The 22,906-nt window shown below is 41.4% G+C and overlaps 1 protein-coding gene across 7 annotated transcripts in view; it reads right to left on the bottom strand.

The window, feature by feature from the left end:
* GPM6B (glycoprotein M6B) overlaps positions 1 to 22,906 on the bottom strand; it is a 109,782-nt gene that overhangs the window by 42,557 nt on the left and 44,319 nt on the right. Inside the window, exon 1 of one of the 7 annotated variants that reach the window (XM_068683291.1) lies at positions 7,749 to 7,767. The exons of the other annotated variants lie outside the window; for them this stretch is intronic. Within the exon in view, the coding sequence (XP_068539392.1) occupies positions 7,749 to 7,752 (4 nt within the window). The 5' untranslated portion in view covers positions 7,753 to 7,767. Of the gene's footprint in view, positions 1 to 7,748; positions 7,768 to 22,906 lie in introns of those variants that run through there. 7 annotated transcript variants of the gene reach the window in all.

A 22,906-nucleotide genomic window follows, 5' to 3' on the forward strand; every position in this document is an offset into this window, starting at 1 on the left:
TGAAGTGTTTAACAGGGCTTTCACTGGCGCGCTCAGAAAGTTAAGTGTGCACTCAGGGAGCTCGGTGAAATGAAAAAAACACCCACCCTCCACCTCATAAACAGCACAGGACTTAACCTGCCAACAAGGAGCGTTTGGGGCTCCGTCTGGATCATGTCACGCCTCCATTTTGCTGAATCTTGGTGGTGGGTGATCCTGCATACAAAGCGGGCTCTGAGACAAAAGCGCTATAGGGTGAGTTAAGGACAAAGTAGCAGCTCTCAGCCTGAATTCCCAGAGAGCTGTCAAGCAAAATCCCTTTGCCAAGGCAGGATTATTCCCCACAGTATACATTTCCAACACTTTGTCTCCCCTCATTTTTAGGCATGGTGAGCTGGGGGCCTCCGGGTGGCCTAGCGGTGGAGCTGCCCTATGGCACAGACATTTTCCACAGCCTTGGGATGTTTCAAAGCTTGACACAAAGCTGGGCTGACACAAAGGCCAGTGGTGGCCTCACATGGCCAGGCTCCATCAGCAGCCCACAGAGGAGCAGCTCCTCCAAAATGAGCTGGGGCTGGATCCCTGACTCTGGATCCTCAGGTCCTGCTACACTGGGCCCTTCCAAAAACCACCCAGACCCTCTTCTGAGAGACTCTGCCCTGACACTACCTAGTCACATCCCTGCTTTCCAGTTTCTTTCCAAACACAACATTCATTTGGTTAAGCAGCTCAACGACATAATTTCGGCACTTTGTCATGAGTCAGAGTGAAATTCATTTAGCATCTAGTTTTCTCGACCTGTTCCTCACGTCATTCCCATCCCACTTTATTTCTGTTCTCTAGGTTTCAGCACATTTGTAATGGTCCCTCTTGCACTCAGAGCTTCCCAAGTGTAAACACTAAGCATCATCATCATGTGTCTTCTCTGGAGACCCTTGCATTAGCAATACAAAGCAGCACTTGAGTATTTTTGCTCTCAGTAGTACTATAGACACATCATACATCTCTCATCACCACTCCTGACTCCCAAAGTGCCATCATCTGCTCCACTGCTCTGCGCCATTTGGAGAGGAAAAGGATGGAGCTAAGGGACCTGCCAAATAGAAAAGGGATGGCTATACAGAAAAAAAAATACTTGAAAAAAAAGGAGAAAAGCACAAGGCAGAAACAACAGACAGGCCTCTGGCTAAGATGTTCTCTTTGGTCTGCAGGAGAAACTGTGTTTCTGTATCAGAAAATGTACTCTGGCAAGCGTGTACCCACTGTCCTGAAGGTGACTGAAGGCAGGTTGCTCAACAGGGACAGAGGTCTCCCCCTCACTGCAGTTCACAGGCTTTCCCACAGGCTGCAGAAGATCTCAGCTTCTTAAGCCTAACCAAAACCAACCAGTCCCATCTGCCTGTTCATAAGTTTAGCAATATAGCTAAGAAACTGAAGACCAACCTCCACTTTAAAAGTATTTCTAAGGAAATAATTTCAGCCATGGTCCTCAGCAGTATTTAAACTAATTGTTTCTTTGATCATAGCATCTATTTCTATTGCAGATGGAACATCACCAGATTGCAAATGCAATCAAAAGCCCATTTTCTTGGTTTAATTCACCATTAGTATACGGCAGGTTTATAGAGCCAAACAAACAGCTAGAGCTAAAAATCTCATTGCCATTTCAAACCGTTTCCAAGCAAATATCATAGCAACATTACCAGAACCTCGAGATTGTTTAATCCCAAATTCTCTACATTAAAATAACAGCAGCTCCTGTTAGAAAAACTAATTTAGTCTTCTTGGGTAAGCTGAGCATCTCCCCAGCTCCAAACCAAGAGGGTCAGACACCTGAGCCCAAACCCACAATTGAAAGCTCTCTTAATGACTCTAGGGAGGAAGAAAAAGGAAAAGCTAAGCTTTTAGTTATATATATACCACAAAGTGTTTAAAAAGAGCAGTGCTTATAGATTTTTAATACACGCCAAACACCGATGCTCGCTTTTCTCTTCATGCAGACAGGCTGGGCTGAGGAGGTGAGGCTGCCCCAGCGGGGGGGTCCCAGCAGGGCAGGGGGCAGCGGGCGCCCATGGGAACCCACCCGGCCCCCGGGCCAGGGGGCTTCACGGGTGACCGGGCTCGTCAGCCCCATTCAGCCCCGCGCACAATGGGGCACGGCCGCACGCCCGTAATGCGGGGCCTCCCCTTGCCCCCCGCTTTTATCATCCTTCATATCTCGGCGATGACACGGCTGAAAGGGCTTCTGATGGGAAATGTGCTTCGAATTAGCATATTTCCCCCGCCGTACAATGGAGGCATTAAGCTGCTGCGTTTTGAAAGTCTAAACAAAAGCAGCCCAGGCTGTTTTTAGCAGTGCTGTTTGAAGTTTTAATCCCTCCCTCTCTCCTGGTTTGCAAGCATATTTAACAAATTTTCACTCTTTCTGAAAAGAAGGAAGTGCAGCCGATAAAATCTTTTTAGCAAATTATATTATTTGATACATTTCAGAAAACAAACAAACAAACAAAAAACCCCAACAACAATAAAAGAAGGCCACTCTTTCAACGTAGCAAAGAACAACATCAGCTCCGTGCTGTGCTTTCACCAAAGTACACACTGGAGGTGCCCCAAGCATTGGGGCAGACCCCACCATGGAGGATTTCCAAGCTAAAAGACATTCACACAGCCCAGTACAAAGCCACGTAGGCTCCTATACCCACAGCTCAATTTCCCTTGTACCACAGGCATGCTGCTGAAAATACCATTTTTCTACGACAAATTAAACTGCTATACTGCAGGGAGAAAAAAAAAGCCACCCCTCTCCTGGGGTTACCCTTTGGCTTAACTTGAGGGTTATGAAGAGCAGACCTAAATCTCAGACACAAACCCCTTTATGAAACGGCTTCAAATTAGAAATTGAAAACCTATCTACCAGGAGAAGCAGGGCAGGGGGGAAGGAGATGGAAATGACTCTAATTCAGCACAGGGCAAAGCACTTCTATATCAAAACATCCTTGGGAGACAACTACCAGGGGAACAGATCCACCTCAGCTCTGTGTGTCTGGCTGGGATGGCTCATTAGCACAGCTGGGTAATTAGGCAGCCGGTTGGTGGCTTTCTTGGGAATGAAGAAGCATGGCTGCCTCCCTCCTCTCCTATGTAAAACAGAATTTTCTCCAGGAGGAAGACTTAAGATTACAGATTACATGGTCATTAAAAAAAAAAAAAAAAAAAAAAAAAAAAAAATTCCAAGGTATTTATGTAATCTTCTATATGCGGCACAGCTAAGAACAAAAATCACGCTCCTTAACAGCATGAGAATAGAGCAGAAAATCAGAATGCCAATGAGATCCCAGGCATCTTGCAAGTGAGGTAGATCTAAAAACTGTTCAGAAAAAAAGCCTATGAAGCCTGTGATGCAGCCTTTAGAAAGCATCTCACAGAAGAAATGCCTTCTTTGTTCAGAATCTCCTGTTCCTCAGGAGGTTTTCCTGAGGATTAGGATCCATCTCCACTCCTTGTTTCCCTTCGTGGTAAGGCTCAAGATACTCAACAGTCTGCACACGAGCAGATCTCTTTCAAGCATCTATTTGTACCTGTCCACATGCCAAGTGGTCCCTGCAGTGCCATGCTTCCTCCCGTTGGGTGCCAGCCCAGTGGCTTTTGCATCACCTAGTGTAGGAGGGGTGTTTCAGTTTATTTCCGCCATAAACAAAGAGTTCCTGGTGCTTTTCCCTTTGGTAAGCTTTTTCATCATCTCTCATAGACGCACATTCACTTCAACAATATTGTTGCTGCACTCGGGGGCACAAGTGTGTTGATGATGATTTTCTGATCCAAGGGGTTAAATAAATCTGATTGAAGAATACTGCACATTATTTGACAGCGTTTCTCTACTACCACCTCTGAATTGTCTCTAAATGCTGGACACACGTTTTTCCAAGCTTTAAGAAAATTCATAACTTGGTATAAAAAAAGTGGACAAGACCTCCTCATGCCACCACAGAAAGGTCTTATGCAAAACAAAAAGAGAAAGGATTTCTGATGGATTTCCGAGGCCTTTTTTTAGCTATTAACAGAGTAATAAAGTAACCTTTGCAGGAGACAGAGGAATTAAAGACCAAAGTGGAAATGGGTTTTCTCTCTCATAAAAGGATGAGCAGAGCTTTACTTTGCAAGAACTCTTTTTGAGATAGGTCCTCTGGAAGTGTTGTTCAATTGACTGCCATGACAGCGTGGCACAGAGTTAAATAAAATATTTTCAGCTCCATTTACAAATGGAGGTATTTGCACCATGACAATTCTTACAGGTCACAAAAAGGCAGCAAGAGAAGTGTCCACTGAAAAGGTCCAGTGAACTCAGAAATGAGATTTTAGGCTTCTTGGGGAGAGGGTGTATCAACTGAAACCTTAGGTAAAATAGTCACATAACTGAATTTAGATCCAGAAAAGAGAAGACTAAGAAAAAAACCCTCCAATGACAATAAGATATTAAATCTCACTTGTGGAACTTCTCATCAGGACAGCTGGGGTGAAGAGAAGGAAGGAAGTAAAAAGAGACAGAGCAGGGTAAAACAGCATATTTTATGTTGCAAGTGCCCCAAGGAGGCTCAATCACAATACTTTGCCCATCAAGTACACATTCTCAAATTCCAGTTATTTTTCATATTCAAGAGATTCAGACAAATAATAAATATACTGCACATCCCGCCATCCGCCGTGGCACGCTGGCACCAGACAGCACCCCACAAACAATGGCACTACTCTTCCTTTCAGAAAGCCCCAGAAAGGGCGCTCTGTATTCTCTTGTGATGTGACATGTTTTTACAGGTCAGATCACTGCAGGGTATTGAACCTTGACACTACTCCTACCAAAGGTTCATTGTTTTTTCTCAGACCTCAACAGGTACGATATCTAAGCTAAAATAAAAAACACACTTACTGCATTCATTTTGACATCATGAGTCACTATCTTGCAGAAACAAAACTATCTTATCACCTCGACATTGAGTAAGTGTTATTAACTTTTCCAGTATCCCACCTACTGCTATTTTCTTCTGTGCAAGCGAACAACATACAAGTATCTCAGAATATGCTTCACGCTTCAGCTTGCAGTGAGAAGAGAAAGCCACAGAAAATGTTCAGGACATGCTATGCCTGCTCCTCCAGGCAGAAATAGTTTCTGTTCTTCTATATTAATCTCACAAAAACAACCCCCCAAACTACTGGCACTCCAAAAGAGATTGATTTGCTACAAAGTGGGATGAGTCCCTCACGTTTCCCTTCCTGTCCTTTTAACTCAGCCTAGCAAAATTGTCTTCCTGGATTGTTACTAATTTTACTGCTTTCTAAACACTTCCCTCATGGGGGGAATCTGGCTGAAGGTATCAAGTTAAGGCAGAGATGATCTTCAGGCTATGGTAGAAGTTTGCGAGTCTGAAATTTCTGCTCTAAATGTAAGATTCCCCAGCTCTCAGTCAGACACATACCCATATGTTACAGCACCCTGGGCTCTCACGGCTGTCCCAGGATAAAGGACTAGACCCCCATAGAATAGCAGACCCCCTTAAAATCAAGGCTGAAGAGCTGGGAACACCAAGTACTGGAGCTGGGCCACCAATCACATCAAGACCAAGGCAAGCCCTATGCTGCTGGCTGCGTACCATAGTGCTGACGATAACTCTATCTCTTCTGGCTTAGTCGTGCTCACTACTGACGTGAATTTTAGATGTTGTGGCACAGGCTTACAGGTGTCTGAAGGACTGCAGGGATAACGATGCGAGTTGGCATGGAGCAGGGTGAGGAAGAGAAGGAAGTGCTTCCTCACATTTCATCCTACACAGGGCTGGGCAGAGCTCAAGCCAAGTTCCTAGGCAGTTTCACAGGTCCCAGGCGTACTGCAGGGGCTGATCCCACACTGGGGAGGGGAGGAATATCCTGTGCCCAACTATAGGGAGGCTTCCTCACAGATATGTAGCTCTGAAGTGTATCAACTCCAGAAAGACTCGAGTGCCTGCATGCTTAAGAGCACAGAAATCCTTCTCTCTCCCAAAGTCATACTCCTCTTTATTTCCTACCTACAATATATTTGTAATGTCACATCACGACGGATGCTGATAAAATTTCATGTCTGCTAAATGTTTCAAAGAAAAAGGGTTTGGGACTTCCTACAAAACAAACACACACACAAAAAAAACATTAATCCAAGATAGAGCAATCAAACAAGTGAGATGCCCTACAGAACTAAAGTCATATGTAATTCTCCCACAGTTTTGAATCACCTGATGAAGTGTTAGACATGCTGCTCCAAAATGGTAGCTATTGTTCAAGATTTTTCCTCGGGACACAAAATACCTATTACCAATACATATAGGGTCCCTACTCTTCACCTCTATGAGCTGAAGCACCGTTACAAATATCCTCTGCAAATAAGCCCCCTGCAATCCTACAGAAAAAAAGTAAATTGCACACTGAAAGCTGAGCAGATAGTCAGAACAGCTACACAGAGAGAAGACATAAAAGCAGCTATTTCCGTCCTAAAACATTTGTAATTTCTACTACCCAACTTGTCATTTTCTTTTCTGAAAAGCCTTTGCTTCTTGGTGCAGGTGTATACCTTAAATTTAGAGACGTGGGGGAAGAAGTTCTCTCTCTCTACAGTAGGTGTTATAGAAGGAATTTCTGCCTCCATCTCTTCTTTGCACCACATTTCAGATTGAATTTTAACCTTTTGTTGCTATACAGAATTGTTGATGTGAATGTGAGAATAGAAGAGAAAGCATGTTTTTGCTAGGAAACCTACCACTAAAGCACTGTCTTGCAAAATGAAGCACATAAACTAAACAGACTGCCTTTTTCGTGTTTATTGAGACACTCCACAAATGTTGAACAGGTGTATTATCCTTTCTAATGCATAAACTAGTACAGAAAATTTTCTTTGACAAGCACTGAACCCACTTTATTTATCTTTCACAGTATGTGCCTATATTTCTAGATGAACTCTCTAGGTTACAGAGGTGAATTAGATCCAACAAGTATCTTCAAACACACCAAATTATCTGAACAAAAAAAGTAGGCTACCATTTGTGTGTGCTGTACCTTTCAGAAACAGGAAAGCCACGTTAGGTTATGCCCAAGGAACATTTCAGTAACGCTTCTCTGGATTTTTAGATAAGCCATTTCTTTCTTTCATGTATTAATCTTAAAGCTTTATGAAAGTTTCCTAAGCTTTTCATTCTAGTTAGATCCCTATTCCATTCTCCAGATGCAGACAGGGAACAGTACTCTTCACAGTAAGAACTGGTAATTCAAAACAATATTGAAGTTGCTTCAGTTCCTCCTTGGCAAGGGAGTACTCTTTGGCATTTTGTTCTAAGAAAATTATAGACCAGGGACTCAAGTGAGCAACACAGGTTGTGTTTCTACCTTACACCTTTACTAAGCTTTTGTCAATTTTCTTTTAACAATAGATTTTGTATTGCTTACCATATATTTATGCATATTATGCATATATTCTCAGAAACATGAACCACTTTCAGCTAGAACAGCAGTATATTTTAATCTTATCAGTTTATTCTATAATGCTCCTTTTTTTTTTTTTTTTTTTTTTTTTTTTTTTTTTTTTTTTTTTTAAGAGAGGATTTAACAGATCCAGAGGCAACTGGAAATATGGTTTAAAAGTGAGATGGTTAAGAGTCATCCTGCGCTTAGGAAATACCCATGCAGCAGGGATGACAGCTAGAGACTATGACATTACATTTAAACACTGGTAATTACCAAATACTTACTCATTAGAGTCTTTCTGGAATCCTGCTTCTTTTAAGAAGTTTTATTCTTTTGCCTTCAAAATACCAATGATTTGCTATTACATGATATTCCTTCACCCCCCCCCCCCGACAAGTTCTACTGACACAGTCATATTTTCCCCACTTACATTTTCACATAATTTGAATGCACTCATTGTCAGCCTCCTCTGCCTCCACCTCCCCTGTGCTACATTATGTGCAGTGCCCATTTGTTTCAGATTATAAAAAGCATTAGTGGATTGTGAAGCCACTAAAAAGAAGTAACCAGCATATGGCAACTGTGGGAAATTTGATCCAGTAAGTGAAATGAGTCTCAACTTCTGAGATAAGTGATAAATAGGAGATAAGCTTCAAATATTATTACTATAGGATGACTTGGATTTTCCTTTTCAAGTTATACAGAAGAACTGTGGCCACTGCCCTTGCAGAAAACTGCAAGAAACCTTATGGGGATTTTTTTTTATTATTATTTATTATTTTTATTTTTTTGAAACTAAGCAGATGGCCCTGGCTTCAAATATAGAAGATCTTCCCACACAAAATAGGGGTGCTGGCACATTATACGTGGGTAGAAGGATTATTCTTGATACTTTCCAGGGAATGTGTGCATCCAAGAGGTGAAATAGCAGGAGAGGAGAGGGAAGGGAAGAGGGAAGGGAAGAGAGAAGGGAAGAGGGAAGGGAGCTGCACCAGATGCAGAAGATGCATCAGATGCAGAAGACATGTTGACAGCACTCTAACCCCAAGGAGAATACAAAAAGCAGAGCAGATGGTGTGTGCAAAAGTACCTTGACATGGGGATCTGGTTACCACACTGATCACTATTTCTGAATTATAAATTAGTGACTAAAATGAACATGAAGTGGTGAGCAAAGAAGCGACTTTGGGGAAGCAGCCCCTCCCACATGACACTCCAAGTCCTGTAAGCCAGCAGCTGTGCACAACCCATGGTGGGCTTCTCCCCTCGATGAGACCACCTCAGGACCCCAAACTGGACTCTCTCCCACCAAAGCAGCAACTACCAGCAGTTGTTTTCTTGTTGACGGCCTTCCTCCCCCGAGGGCCGTGGCCTGCCCGTGCTGCTGGCTGCCTTCCTTTGTCTCCCTCCCAGATAGCTCCCCCTGCTTCCAGCCCCTACTTAATCCTCCAGGAAACCTTGCTCTCCCGAAAAGAAGAGCGCTTCTGTGCCTAATCCCCAGACAGCAGCTGTGACCCCGGCACCCAGAAAGGGGATCATTGTGCCGAGCCACAGCACCAGGGCTGAACTTCCCCTCTCCCCCCATGCACGCCAGGCCATTGGGAGCAGGCTGATGGCTTGTGCACGAGCGCTGCCAGCAGCTGCGGGGACCTCGTCTCTTCCCCCTCCTTGCAGGCGACCCCCTGAATCCCCACGCCTGCGTACTTCATTATTTTTATTCTACATTTTAAGGGATCAAACTTCCCACCTGCCAACAGAAGGAGCACTTGTTTTCATGTTTGGTCCTTCAAGGCTATAAGCAGTATTAGTGAAAAGTGGCTTTGTCCTTTTTTAAAATGCAGAAATTCAAAACAGCTTTGCTTTCTCAGTCCTTTTGTGTAAGAGTGGCTCAGAGACACTATTAAATTCAAACTGCTAAGGCTAGGATCTGAACTGCTTTAAAGATGCCTTTTTAATTTATTTATTTGTTACATTTTTCACTACTAGGCATACAACCCTACCAGCACCAACCAGTGAAACAACAGGTGTTATGTTAAGTCAGAAGAACATGAACAATGTGATCCTTCGTGGCAGGCTTATCAGCCTTTTAGTGCATTCAGGTTTTATTATTCTGACACAAGATAACCTTGCGTAACAGCACAGAGCGTACCAACTTGCGGGATAACGACGTGGATGTCAAGTCCAGAACACCACACGCTTGTTTCAGACTGTGGCTATTGCCTGTACTCCCAGAAAAGGCATACGTTGTGCAAATCCTTTCGAAGGCATTCAAGTGGAATTCAAGATATTGAAAGAACCCAAAGTACACCAGAAAGTTTAACAAATGTGCTTCAGCACAAGGGCACATAACCAAATTAAGGACTAAACCCACAGCAATACTAAAATCTCAACTAAAACCACTCCAATTTTTGTCGCAATTGATCAGAAAAGCTCATTTGTGGAGTTCATGTGGAATACACAAGTGGAATATAGAAGCTATATAAAGCATACCCCTCTATCCCTTCTCAGACAGAGGTACATGTATGTGCTGGCATTCGTCTTTAGAATGAGTGGATCCCTTGTTTCTGTAAGGATAAGTTCTTTCTTATACATTACCTGCCATGCCAATGCCACATACAGAGGCTGGTCTGCATGCTCAAGCCTTTACACGAGGATGCAGACCATCTACAGATGAGGTGCTTCTGACCAGCAGACGGGTTGAGGACTCATAAGGCCAAAATGCTGCTGGCAGCAATGGGCCATGAATATTCACATATTGTTGTATCTATTCATGAATCATCAGAGAACATCAGCGCTACTTCAGGTGGCTGGCACCGGGGCTGCCTTCCTCATCCAGTGCTCTGCAGTGAGTAAGCAGGCCTGAGACAGATCCAGAAGCACTGCAGATGCTGTTTGCCTGCCTTCACCATGTCTACATAAGTGAACATATGGCCTTCTAGCACAAGGCCAGCTTATGCAGTCATTAATTACACATAATTTCAGCCTGTTCAAAGTATTTGATACAAAAACCTGTCCCACGGCAGGAAGATCATTGTGCTGTAGAAACCTCTGTTTTTCAGTTCTCTCATCAGATGAAGAAAAGTTAATTTCTTTGCCTGTTATAGGATAAATTTCTTTTTTTTTGCAAATGCAGGTGTAGCAACATAAATATACCCAAATTTCCCAGTAGGTTTCTTCTCACTATCTCTGGTGAGCAAGTTGTCTTGCTACCAGTGGAAAATGGGAACCCCCTGGTATGGGGATTCAATATCTAAGTCATTCACCAAAAGCACCATCACAGACCAGCCATGCATTACAATGCCAGTGATTCAGACACGGTGCTGATCTCAGAGCCAGTCACCAAACTCAAGGATAGCACATCACCAAGGAAGTGATCATCTCATACACAGATGTGCCTCGTGTTGCTACGTACCACAGGGTACTTGGTTTTCAAAATTGCTTTTGAGCAAATTTGTTTTTAAATGAATAAAGAGAAAAATGATTAATACAAGCTAAAGCCTCAGCAAAGTCAGTATGGAAAGTACTTTTTTTCGTTAAAGATGGTCAGATTTTGCCCAGATTTTGTCTCACTACTTCACCTTCTCACACAGTAGCAGTAAGGCACATACAGACCCCCAGCTTAAGACATTACTCAGAAGTAACCAGAGTACTTGATGAGGAACACTGGGGGTTCCTCATCAACATACCTGCAAAGGAGGACTTGAAGTTGTGCTCTCCTCCTTCCACACAGCACCATGCAGAACTTTGGAAAACAGCCCCATTTGCAGAAAAGTATAGCAAACTCATGGAGAATTTTGTAAGGGCAGATGGGTTGCAATATACCAGTTTATAAAGAAAAATATCCGACCTACAGGCACAGCCTAGAGTTAGCAGAGCAGGCCTTCCATGTGAAATGTAGGGGAATTTTCAGCAAAGCAGAGCAGGTACTTTACAGAAAGAAGTGAAATTTTAGCAGCAACAACAACAACAACAAAGGAATTTGAGGGATAGGATCTAATTTGATTACTCTTCTTTGATGGTACTGAACTACTCCTGAATTACTATTAACAAACCTTTCTTAGTACCTCTTGGTTAAACATCAGTTGCAGAACAAAAAGGCTCCCAACAACAGCAGCTCTTTAAAATACAGTGATGGCTAGAGGTACTTTTCTGTAGAAGCAGATGGGCAGTAAGATACTTCCCTTAGAAGCTAGCTGGTTCACTGTTTTCCCCTTGAACTCTGCAATGTTTGCATATGCTTATTTTTAGCTCAGCAAGTAAATTTACTTGAAAGTGCATTGAAACCCTCTCAAGTCAACCCTGTCAACTGCACTGAATTGTTTTGTTAGAGATACCAGTAGTCATAAATTACATATGTCTACCAATTATTTTGAGAGAAAATTAATTCGAAATGCATTGCTGTGCTTCATTGCAATAGATTCTTTTTTAAGACTGACTTGCAGCAGATTCTCAGTGTTAGGAGAAAAGTTACATTATAAATAAATATGTGAATATTTACATGTGAATATGTGAATAATGCTATTCTTATGTAGTATAGTCAACCTTTCTCAACTCCTAATAACCTATTCATTAACATAGTGACTACTAAGTAAATCTTTATATAATTTTTCAATATTAGCTTCTGAAGTTGGGAATTACTGCCTCTGTATGCTGATTATTTCTGCAAACCATGTATTTTCCTCAAGTCTCTCTCCAGGTGAGGTATCTTCAAGCAGGAACAAGGCAGCAGTCAGTGGTCTACATACTATCTAGGATTTCTTATAAATATTTATTTTTATATCTACAAACAGTAAAAAGATCTCTGGAAACAGAATTTGAAAGTTTGCCATCTTTCTATCCCTTTCTCAAAAGACAGTTGCAAGGAGTGATGACATTGGGCTGGTAATGAAGAATCACTGAATCTGGCTAGCTGATAATCACGTGGAAGGCTTTGGAGGAAGATTTGCCAACTGGAGAACTCGGTCTGCACCAATAGGCTGGAGACAAATCATTGAACCATCCCAACACCTGGTCAGGGTGGTCAGGGTGTCACAAGTTAGGTAGGAGAGCGAGACTGAATACAAATTAGAAGATAACATTCTTATTGACTATTTAGATGAAGCAAATATATACCACATAGAGCCTAGTGCTCTCGAAACCTACAGGACATATGCTTAAATAATACCGTAGAGTAGTGAAGAAAACAAAGAGAAAAAATTTAGAGCATGAGAGATTTCAGTTCCCCTTTCAATATTTATATGGTCATGCATTTTGCATCCCAAACCATATGCACCTGTCATTAGAGAAGTAGAACCCTCAGAAGGCTGGAAAAGGGGACAAGAGAATCAGCACAAGGCCAGCACTTGTTTGGGTGCAAAAGACGATGATATTCAGCTCTGACATCTGTGAAATAGCATTAGTGCTAAACTGGCACAGTAGAAAGGCTTACTGGACAGTCGGTATATAAAAGCACACTAATTTCCCATCTCTAACCTACAGCAGCACCTTGGTGAGTCCAGAAGAAGCTACTCTCAAGCAGTGACACATACAACTTAATCAAGTCAGAACTGTCAACAGAAAATATTACACGATTTAGTAAGCTTCTTCTAAAAGTTTCCCAGAGTTTAACTTAACTGCATGTAAAAACTTACAAGATCCTAGTCTTTCCCTTCCTTCTATGCAGGGTACTGACCTGGATTTTTGCTCTGTATTTTCTTTCATTTCCTCTGATGTCCAAACAAATGCTCTGCTAGAACAGATTATAATGTACATCATCCATTCCTGCGGTGGAAAGACTATGAAGCAAGCCCACATATCCTTCCACTGCCAAAACCACTTAGACATTTTGGCAACGTAGGACACATTCTTTATGTTAACTGGCAGCTACTGTCTGACAGCTGTTCAGCAGCCTATCTGAAAAAAAACGATGGCCTCACTCCAGTTCCTGACAGACTTATTCCAGATCACAAAGCTTCCAGATTATTATAGCCCACAAGACTTCACCTAGTGAGTCCTGCCTCATTTCACTGCCTTCTACCTTTGCTACAGAGCTACACCACTTCTTCCGGGGAGAGACAGCTAATTTGATGTCTTCAAAGATTTCACCAGATGGAGGACCTACCAAATTAATGCTTTAGTTCTTTTATAAATTAATCATCAGCATAATAAATAATATTACTTACTAGTAGCATGCATTTTATGTTCAACTTCCAGACATCAAATTCTGTTATGCCACTGCCTTATGAGTCAAATCTCTGTCCTCTCAGAAGTAGTCTCCCACTTATGGATTGACCTAAAAACAACTTAACCTTCTCTTGGATCAAAGCAAAAGTTCACTCCCTCACAGCTTTTCTAGACCTACCATTCTCCGTGCAACTCTTTTCAATCCATCTCTTGCACACAGTACTGAATTTTCATCACTCCTGGAAGCAGGGATCAGCTGTGTTCCTCTATTGAGTATGCTATGCTTAAAGCTCGTGTTTCATTATCCATCACAAAGCATATGTGCTTTTCAAACCACAGTTCTCCTCTAGGATAGTAGCCTACACTTGGTTTACTTGAAAAAGAGACTGTATCTGTATTAATAATTTATCTTCATCATTTCTGGATGGTTGAATTGATTAGAAAAAATAATCCTCCTCTCCCATGTCCCCTCAGAAAAAAAAATAAAATACTTGAAGCCCATTGTTTTTTTTAGCAACTCATTTTATGTTGTGCAATAAAGTATATCATTTACTCTCAATAGCATTTATTTGCAGTTTTAATGCTGTTACTATGATTTTCTTATGCATTTTTTTCCCATTTATTGGGAAATAAGAATTTTACCCATAATTAGACTTCTTGGAATATGCAGCCCAGGTACTCCAGGGACAACTTAAATTAAGTGAATCACTTTCACATGTTTAGAGATGATGTGAGGGAGGAAAAAAATCCAGGTATTGCTTTTTGAGTCACAGCTATAGAAATCTTTCATCTCAGCCCAGCTGTGTGACAGTTTTAAATGGCTTCTTCAGCATTATAGAGTATACAAGACATGTCTCAACACTAGTTGGCCGAATTCTTCCCAGAAAAGTCTGATCCTCCAAAGATATCTCAAAACAAGACACTTAGTCTTGCAGTGAACAATGCCTAATGCTTCATTAGATCTAGATGAACTTTAAGATCTCTTCCAGCTGAAGCCACTCTACTATTCTATGATCTATAATCTTCTTCAAGTCATCCACCACTTCAAAAAAATAAGCATAAGGAGACCAATGAGCAGAATGTCACAGGAAAACAAATACTCTTCCCATTTCCTTCCAGTCTGGACCACACACCTAAATGTGTAGAACCCCTCTGACATCAATGGCCCAGAATTTCTGTGCACCTGCAACAGAATAACACTAACATGTCTATATTAAGACATTAAAACAGACATTTAATGAATAAAGAATAATCCACTTGAAATAGCAAGAAAGGAAATATCTAGAATAGAGACCACAACTTTTTTCTGGAAGGCATATTTTTTTTTTTCTGCTGAAATATTTAATAGTTAAATCCAAGCAATTTTCCACTTCTAATTTCTGGGTTGGGGAGCATCTACAATATGGTGTCTTTCTGCCCATCTTAAATCTCTCTGGCAACAGGCAATCAATATCCTTTCCAGTAAAAGCAAATCAAAAAGTTTACAGAGGATTAGAACTGGATACCCCTACTACTTTGCGTGTTTAGTTTAAGCCATGTGAAAATTCAACATTTAAAAATGTTTTGATACAAGTACTTACTTGGAAAAAGTCCTGGAGTTTTTCTGGGAGACAGGTGTTTGAAATCACAACTATTTGCTTTTCTCAGTATTCAGGGACTAGCGATATGAGACAGGTTTCTTCAAAACCAGTCCTGGCAAAGGGCTAGAGAAAACTAAAGCTATACAGTACTTTAAACTCACTATTTTCATTCACCAATGTATTTTCATGCACGTAATTAAAATCAATCTTGAGCATAAATCTTCACAGCTACTTACAACATTACAATCCACAGACAGTTGCCAATGAGTAACATACACATATGCACCCCACTTCGTGGCTGCAAGATAATTTCCTGGATTTGTGGCAACTTGCAGTACTACTAAACCACTGTGCTTCTGATCTCTCTACAAAATCACCTCTCCACATTTCTGTTCAGCTGCCAGCAATCATACAAAAAGTATGATCATATAGTAGAAGAGCATACTTGCACAATACCAAAGATGTTGCACACACAAAGAAAGGTAACTTTGCAGAATCATAGCATAACTTTGGTTAGAAGGGATCCCTGGTGGCTTCTAGTCCAGTGCTCTGGCCACAGCAGATTGCTCATGGCCATGTCCAGTTCAGATCTGAGTATCTCCAAGGAATGACATGTCTATAATCTCCCTGAGCAACCCGTACTAGTGCTTTACCACTCTCATGGGGAAAAAAGATTTCCTTGCATCTCATCAGAAATTCCCATGTTCCAGCTTGAGGCAGTGGATTCTCATCCTAACACCACTCACCTTGAAAAAGAGCCTGGCTGCTTCGTCTCCAAACCCTCCCATAAGCGTCTAAAGACTATCCACCAAGATCCACCAAGAAAAACAAACAAACAAACAGCATATACTCTCTTTCCCTCATATTTATGTTCCCTCATATTATATGTTCTAGCCAAATACAAAACTGATATGGTGATCAAAGAATTTTGCAATCTCAGAGCTATAATGAAAAGGCTGAAAATATTTGTAAAAAAACAAAAACAAGAACTCTTTGAGAGGATGCTTCAGTAAGAGCCCTGTTAAAGACCTTATTCTGTGCATTCACAGATTTGAAAAGAAAACTGACTACTCAGTATTAAAGAAAAAGCAGAGAAAGGGAGAAAAATTTCCTCCGTTAGTGCCAAAATCTTCAACTCTTTCAAAAAAAGTAAATCACATCCTGTAGTTCTAAAAGCTGCTGCAAGAATCAACACGGTATTTTTTCTTCCAGGAAGAAGAAAGAAAGTTTCCCATCAGGCGATCATGGTTAAAACAATTCGTCCACATTGTGATTAAATGAAACTTTAAAAATGTACTCAAAAGCTACATTCATTCCTGTAAGGAAGAATGACCTCCCTCATAATGAACTCTGAGGCTGGCAGCCAGCTTACAGAGGTTTTATAATGACCAGTTTTGGCTTCAGAGTAGCTGGTAGCTTCATTCTGCATGTAGCATAGCAGATTTAGGGACCTGCTGAGACATTGAAGAATGGGACTCAAAAGTTTGTAATCGAGACTGGAAAACATTATCTTTGTATTTAACTAATACATTATAAACCTCAAGTTTAGCATTTATTTCAATTTTGTATCTTCAGATAAGCACTAGAACTGGATTGCTGCAGGCAATCTTAAATGCTAGATTTTAATTTTAAATAAGTGTGACATGAGAAAAAAGCTCCCTACACACTAAAGAAAAGGAGTTAGATCAAGGGACAAACTACATTCCTGAATGCATTTTGCCTACTAAAATCATAATCCACGTAAGTGCCAGAAGGCACCCAACCTGCACTGGAGCAAAGTGTTATCTGTGAAGGAAAGCTGAGGAGGAGCTAAGGCCAAGAGAAGTCTGCAGGTTGCACGGCTCTGCTGCAGAACAGATCTGCTACACAAGGCATACAGTGGGATCTACCCTCATCCCACCACTGCACACACCTCTTTTCCCATGCCCTGCTGCCAGCAACATGACAAATTAAACACTGCAAGATGTAGAGCTGCAGGTGGCTAATAGGTGCAGTTGGTCCATCCTGGCCAACACAAAGAAGTGGGTCAATTTTTAGGTATCTGGGCTTTGGTACTTTGAGCTAGGTAGGGAGACTCTGCAGAAGATAAGATACGTGCTTGTAGGGTGGCAACTAGACAGGGACATGAGTGCATAGTCACACTGCATGACAAAAAAAGAACCTCCACTCTAAGCTTTTTAAGATCCCAGAGAATGATTTCTGCACACCGCAGACCCAGGTGTTGAAAACACTAGCCAGGAAAAACTTCTTCAGAGCCTCTCTTCCAAAACCTGCTGTCCACCTGGAGAGTAGGCAATGGTTGAACTATGGCAGTGGGAGTCACCTACATGTACATACAGGTGTACATTATTTTTACATGCCTATAAAAATTATTAGATGTTAACCATCTAATCACCAGTAATGTTCTTCCTATAAATGGATGCATAATTGTCAAAGTTAGCAAAGCAGTCTGCCATTGAAAGATCCCTCTGAATCAAATCTCCATCCTTTTGGGGGCAATATCGTGCCCCAAAATAACACGATTGTGTGGATAAAGCACTGAACATCACCATCCAGGTCTGAACTGCATGAAAACTGCCACTAAGTGCAACAAATATTTACCAAATCTGCAATTTAGTCAGGTTCTTGATGTTGACAACAGCAGTCATAAAAGAAGAAATATTTGTGCTTCAGAACTAATGGTGTTTGCAAACTTGGTTCAAGATTTCATTGACTTAAGTCCTCCCCCAGAACACAGCACCAGCATAATGTTTGAACCCTTCTTTTCTCTTCTCCAACTCTCTCCATTACAAGCTCTTTTCAATCCAGTCCTTTCCTAGCCCAGCACCCAGCAACAGCTGAGGTCCATAGGAAGACACCTGAACTCTAGCTGGGTGATGTTCTGTCCAGTTACTGAATCCAAACCAGGTAATGGCTAATCATGGTAGCGAGACCCTGACTGCTACAGTAGAGGTAAAAATGGCTTTTGCAGATAAACAAGAGAAAAAGAAAAATGTTGGCCCTTCAGAAGTCACTCATGAAGAAGAATTTGATGCACTCTCTTGATAAGAAATACTCTTGAAATTATATCTCATAGTACCTGGCAAGCTTATTCAAGTGCACACTCCCAGAGTGACACTTTGGATAACCAGAATGGAATAAATAGTGTCATTATGTCAGCACAGATAAGTCAAATTAAGTAAGATAATTCAAGGGGAATGAGATAAGAGAGAATATAAATAAAAACAAGCTGCACAACAAATGTTTTGACAGTTTCAATAAAGTAACAATCCTCTTCAAGAGACCCTCTTAAAAAATATATGCTTAATCTTAATTAATTATTTAATTTAATTATTAATTTAATTATTAAATCTTAATTAATTATTAAGAGGGCATTCCATTAATTCTAAAAGCAGCAAAACTAAATAACATTTGTTTATATTCTAATACTCAACATTTATTTTTGTGGGATTTCTGGCTAGAACAATATATGCAACCAAACAACAGAAGTAAACTGGAAGAGGAATGACTGGAAGAATTCACAATGACCCAGACAGTTTTCATACATTTTTCTCTAGTACAAGTTATTGTCAAAAGCATAATGGTAGCACAGGAAGACATGCACAAATTAGAATGTCTCTAGCCTTTGTTGTTATTAACAACAGGCTATGTCACAAGGAAAGAGATGCAAGTACATGTTGTACAAATTCAAGTACATAGGCATTACACCTGAGACAAAGGACAAAAGGCAATTTCACTGCAGTCCCTGTGCAACTGCATCTACTTACAGAGTCATGGAATGGTTTGGGATGGAAGGGACCCTCAAAGGTCATCTGGAAGAGGATCAGGTCTGGGAATATTTAACCAAATTGGATATTTGTAAGTCTATTGACCAAGAATGCTGAATGAGCTGCCAGATGTAATTCACTGCGAGGCCATCCTCGATGATCTTTGGTCAAGCATGCCAAATGGAAGAAGTACCCAAGACTGAGGAAAGGTAAATGTCACTCCTATATTCAAGAAGAGCAAGACAGAGGAACTACAGGCTGGGTCAACCTTACCTCAGTCCCTGGGAAGCTGATGGAACAGTTAATCCTGGAAACCTTTTCCAGTCATGTTAAGTACAAGAAAATCATCGGTAGTCATCAGCATCTGTGATTCTGTGATCTGGTTCCACCCACCCTGCCATGGGCAGTGACACCTTCTACCAGACCAGGTTGCCTAAAGCCCCATCCAGCCTGGCCTTGAACACCTCCAGGGACGGGACACCCACAGTTTCTCTGGGCAGCCTGTGCCAGTGTCTGATTGCCCTCATAGAAAAGAATTCCTTTGACAATATAACTTGACACCCTTCAGTCTTGCCTGCAATTTCTCTACAGTCATATCCTGCAACAGCACTTCAAGCACCTTTTCCTCCGCTGTGCCATATCTGCATCTGTGTGGATATTGCTTGTAGCACAGTAATAGAGATAAGCAAAAACACAGGCCATTTCCTCTCCTACATTATTTCAATCTACTTTCTGACTGGTAAATATATGTTAAACACATACACAACAGTAAAAGCCCTAAGATTTAGTCTTGATGAACTCAAGACTGTGATTCTGCATTAGCACAAAGTACACTATGCAATTACAAAGACTACAAATATTTTACGTAGAAGATTTATTGGCAAACATCTACCAGGCCTCTAATCCCTAGCACAATTTCCTGTTCTCTTATTAAAGGAAGATAACCTTTTGGCAATTGTTTTTGTAAGATGACTGTAATGGCTCACGATAAAAAGCTTAATTAGAGAAAGATAAAGTATTTAGATGAAGAAAGTGACAGCAAAATACAGTCTGTGTAATTCCCAATCTTTGTAATAGTTTATAAAACTAAGTCTTATAATTTAAAAAATCATGAGAAAATATTTAACAAAACATAGGATGGCGATTGCAAAAACACTTCCAGGCCAGCTGCAGATAGCTTGACAACAGTGTACGCATATTTGACTTTCCCTTGGGTCAGTTGTGTGTTTCTTGTTGGAAATGGTAGAAACTGTGATATACACACACTTCCAAAGAAATCTTGTAATGTGGTCCTTTGTTACCGTGTGACTGGGACACTGCATAACACATGCTTCATTTTACTCAGAAAAGAAGTCTGAAGAATTTTAATTAAACACAATGCAAGCACTGCAAGATACAGCATGCCAAAAGTAATCTAAAACATCTTGTTAGGTAAGATAATTGTCATCCTAAAGTGTTAGCAGTTTCTAGCCTTGGTAAAAAGAATCTCCAAAACCTACAACGTGCAGTAAACTTCAAGGCACAGAAATAGGGGGACACTAAGCATGAAGGCAAGGATAGGCAACAACTAGTTGGTGCCTGTAGTTGCTCTGAGTTGCCACAGCAACATGAGAGAGGCTGGAGGAGGAAGGAAGAAGCAAGGAGACATCCAGGACTGCATTGCTCACGTTATGCGATCCTGCAGCTCTTACACACCACAAAATGTTGGTAGTTCCGAGAAATCTAAAACTGCAGTGGAAATACCTCCAGGAAATATGCAGACAGATGAAAAAAATATATATCCACTGCATATTAAGTGGACTTTGCACTGCCTTGACTTATGCAAAGCTTATGCTCCTGGATCTATTTCTAGACACTTCTACCCACCAAAAACAAAACATAGGCTTAAGAAATAGGGAATTAAACAGTATGCCAAGGTCAGCAGTTCAGCATGGATCCCAGATCTTCATCAGGATTGTCTTTTCCTGCCAAGCCATACTGGTTTACTCGAGATGCTGTCAGGAGAGCTCAGAGCTCCTGAGAACCCTGGATGGGGAAAAGCTGCATATGAGTGAGATCCCAACCTCTACCTCAACAAGATGGGTGCTTTGGACATCAGCTTCTTCCAGGCAGCCAGCAAAGCAACAAAATAAGTCATAGCTTGCCATGTCCTAGCTTGTTCTTCAATTCTATTTAAGCAGCACACACTAATGAAACACCTGGGCTCAGTGCTTTTTCAGGTAGCAACAACTGCTACTCCGGGGTAGCAAAAATGATCCATATTAGGAATCAGAATACCTAGGATTAAACAGAAAGAAGCAAAAGAGCTACCTTGATCATCTGTCTGTTGGAAAATTTTAAGAAGAAAAACTCCTTTCAAAACAAGAAAGGGAAGTCAGGAAGAGCAACTGGTTTACTTGTCCCTGGTCAGGAGACAACATGCGTGAGAGCTCTCTGCAGCTGCTGGCAGCAAGGTTGGCAAAGAGAAGAAAATCAACCCGAGATGGGAAAGCACCAAAATTCTGGGAAACGGAGTCAGAATTATGCAGCTGAGATCTGTTTTTATTTATTTAGGTACTGAATTGGCAGGATGCAAAAGCACAAGAACACATCTTTGGCACTTAGGGCACGTGGATCAGGCATGTGCATAGGCCTCACCAGCAATTAATTTGTTCACTGGTTTATGCAACAGTTAGTCACAAATAGAAATACCACCACATTCACTATGCATCACCTATCTGGTAGACATGTGAATTAATCTTAGACACCCCTACATGTAACCAGTGTCCCATTCTGGGTCCCACCAAAGTACAAAGCCTGCCCTGAAATGTTCGCCACCACATTTCTGAGCAGCTCCGCCACCAGACACCCACATGGGAGCTGGGGAGCTTTCCAGTGAGCAGCTGAGCCGAGCGTAGCAAACATCCGGGTCCTGGTATTTGGCGGTATGCAGGGTTCACATCTGTCTCTGCCCAAAGGGAATAAGCATTTAATGGAAGTATTTTCTCCAGATGTAAAATTAGTTTCAAAAGCCAAGCAGAACCCGGAAATGTAGCTCTTTTCTTGGCCCAGCCCCAAAGCCTAATGTGAGCCACTCGTGGCAAACCTGTGCTGTGTCAGTGAAAGCCTGAATGTGGAGCTTTTTGCTCCTTTATGCAGGATTTGGTTTGAGATTTTAACATTCACTATCCTTACACTGCATGGAAATGAAAACCAAAAGGAGGAAACCAACCTTTAGGACAATTTTGGAAGGTGGCAGGAAGAATCTGCACCTTGTTCCTTCTTCCGTGGAGTCATCATGTCTCTGAGGTAATGAGCTGATAACTCAAGGCAACACGCAACCCTAAGATTATGAGTATTTCAAACACATGTACGGAGACAACACTTTAAAAGGATAAAATACCAGTCCAGGTGAGCTCTGCAAGGCTACTGACAGCTAATTTTGCCAACCTGTAGGCAACTTCAAGCCCTAATAAGATTTCCATCCACAACGAATGGAACAAACGCTGTGCATCTCTGGGGGACACTTACCAGTACGGAGGGGCTGTCACAAGAAGGTGAATACAGTGCAGCTAATCTTCATTCAGCTGCTTTCTTTTAACTAAATATATTTTGTGTTCATTGGAAACTGTCCAGGAAACAGGTCACAGATAAGCTCAAGTATTAGAAACCACAAGAATAAGACCCGCTTGAAGCACAGGATAAACATTTCAAAGCCTTGTTATAGCACATGTACATGCACATGTATGCATATATGGAAAAACATTTTGTTTAGGGAATCAAAAGCTTATCAGAAGCACTAAATAATATCAACACAAAGTATAGCTGGACCGAATGCTTTCTTTCCAGCTCTCCTTCCTTCCACTCCAGTCAATTCACTGATCCTCGATCAAAAAGCTCTCTCCTCTTTTTATCAGATCCTTAAGTGCTACCCTTGAATCACACTTGCTGAAA

Source organism: Anas acuta, chromosome 1 (assembly GCF_963932015.1).
Source record: "Anas acuta chromosome 1, bAnaAcu1.1, whole genome shotgun sequence".
NCBI classification, from domain to species: Eukaryota; Metazoa; Chordata; class Aves; order Anseriformes; family Anatidae; genus Anas; species Anas acuta.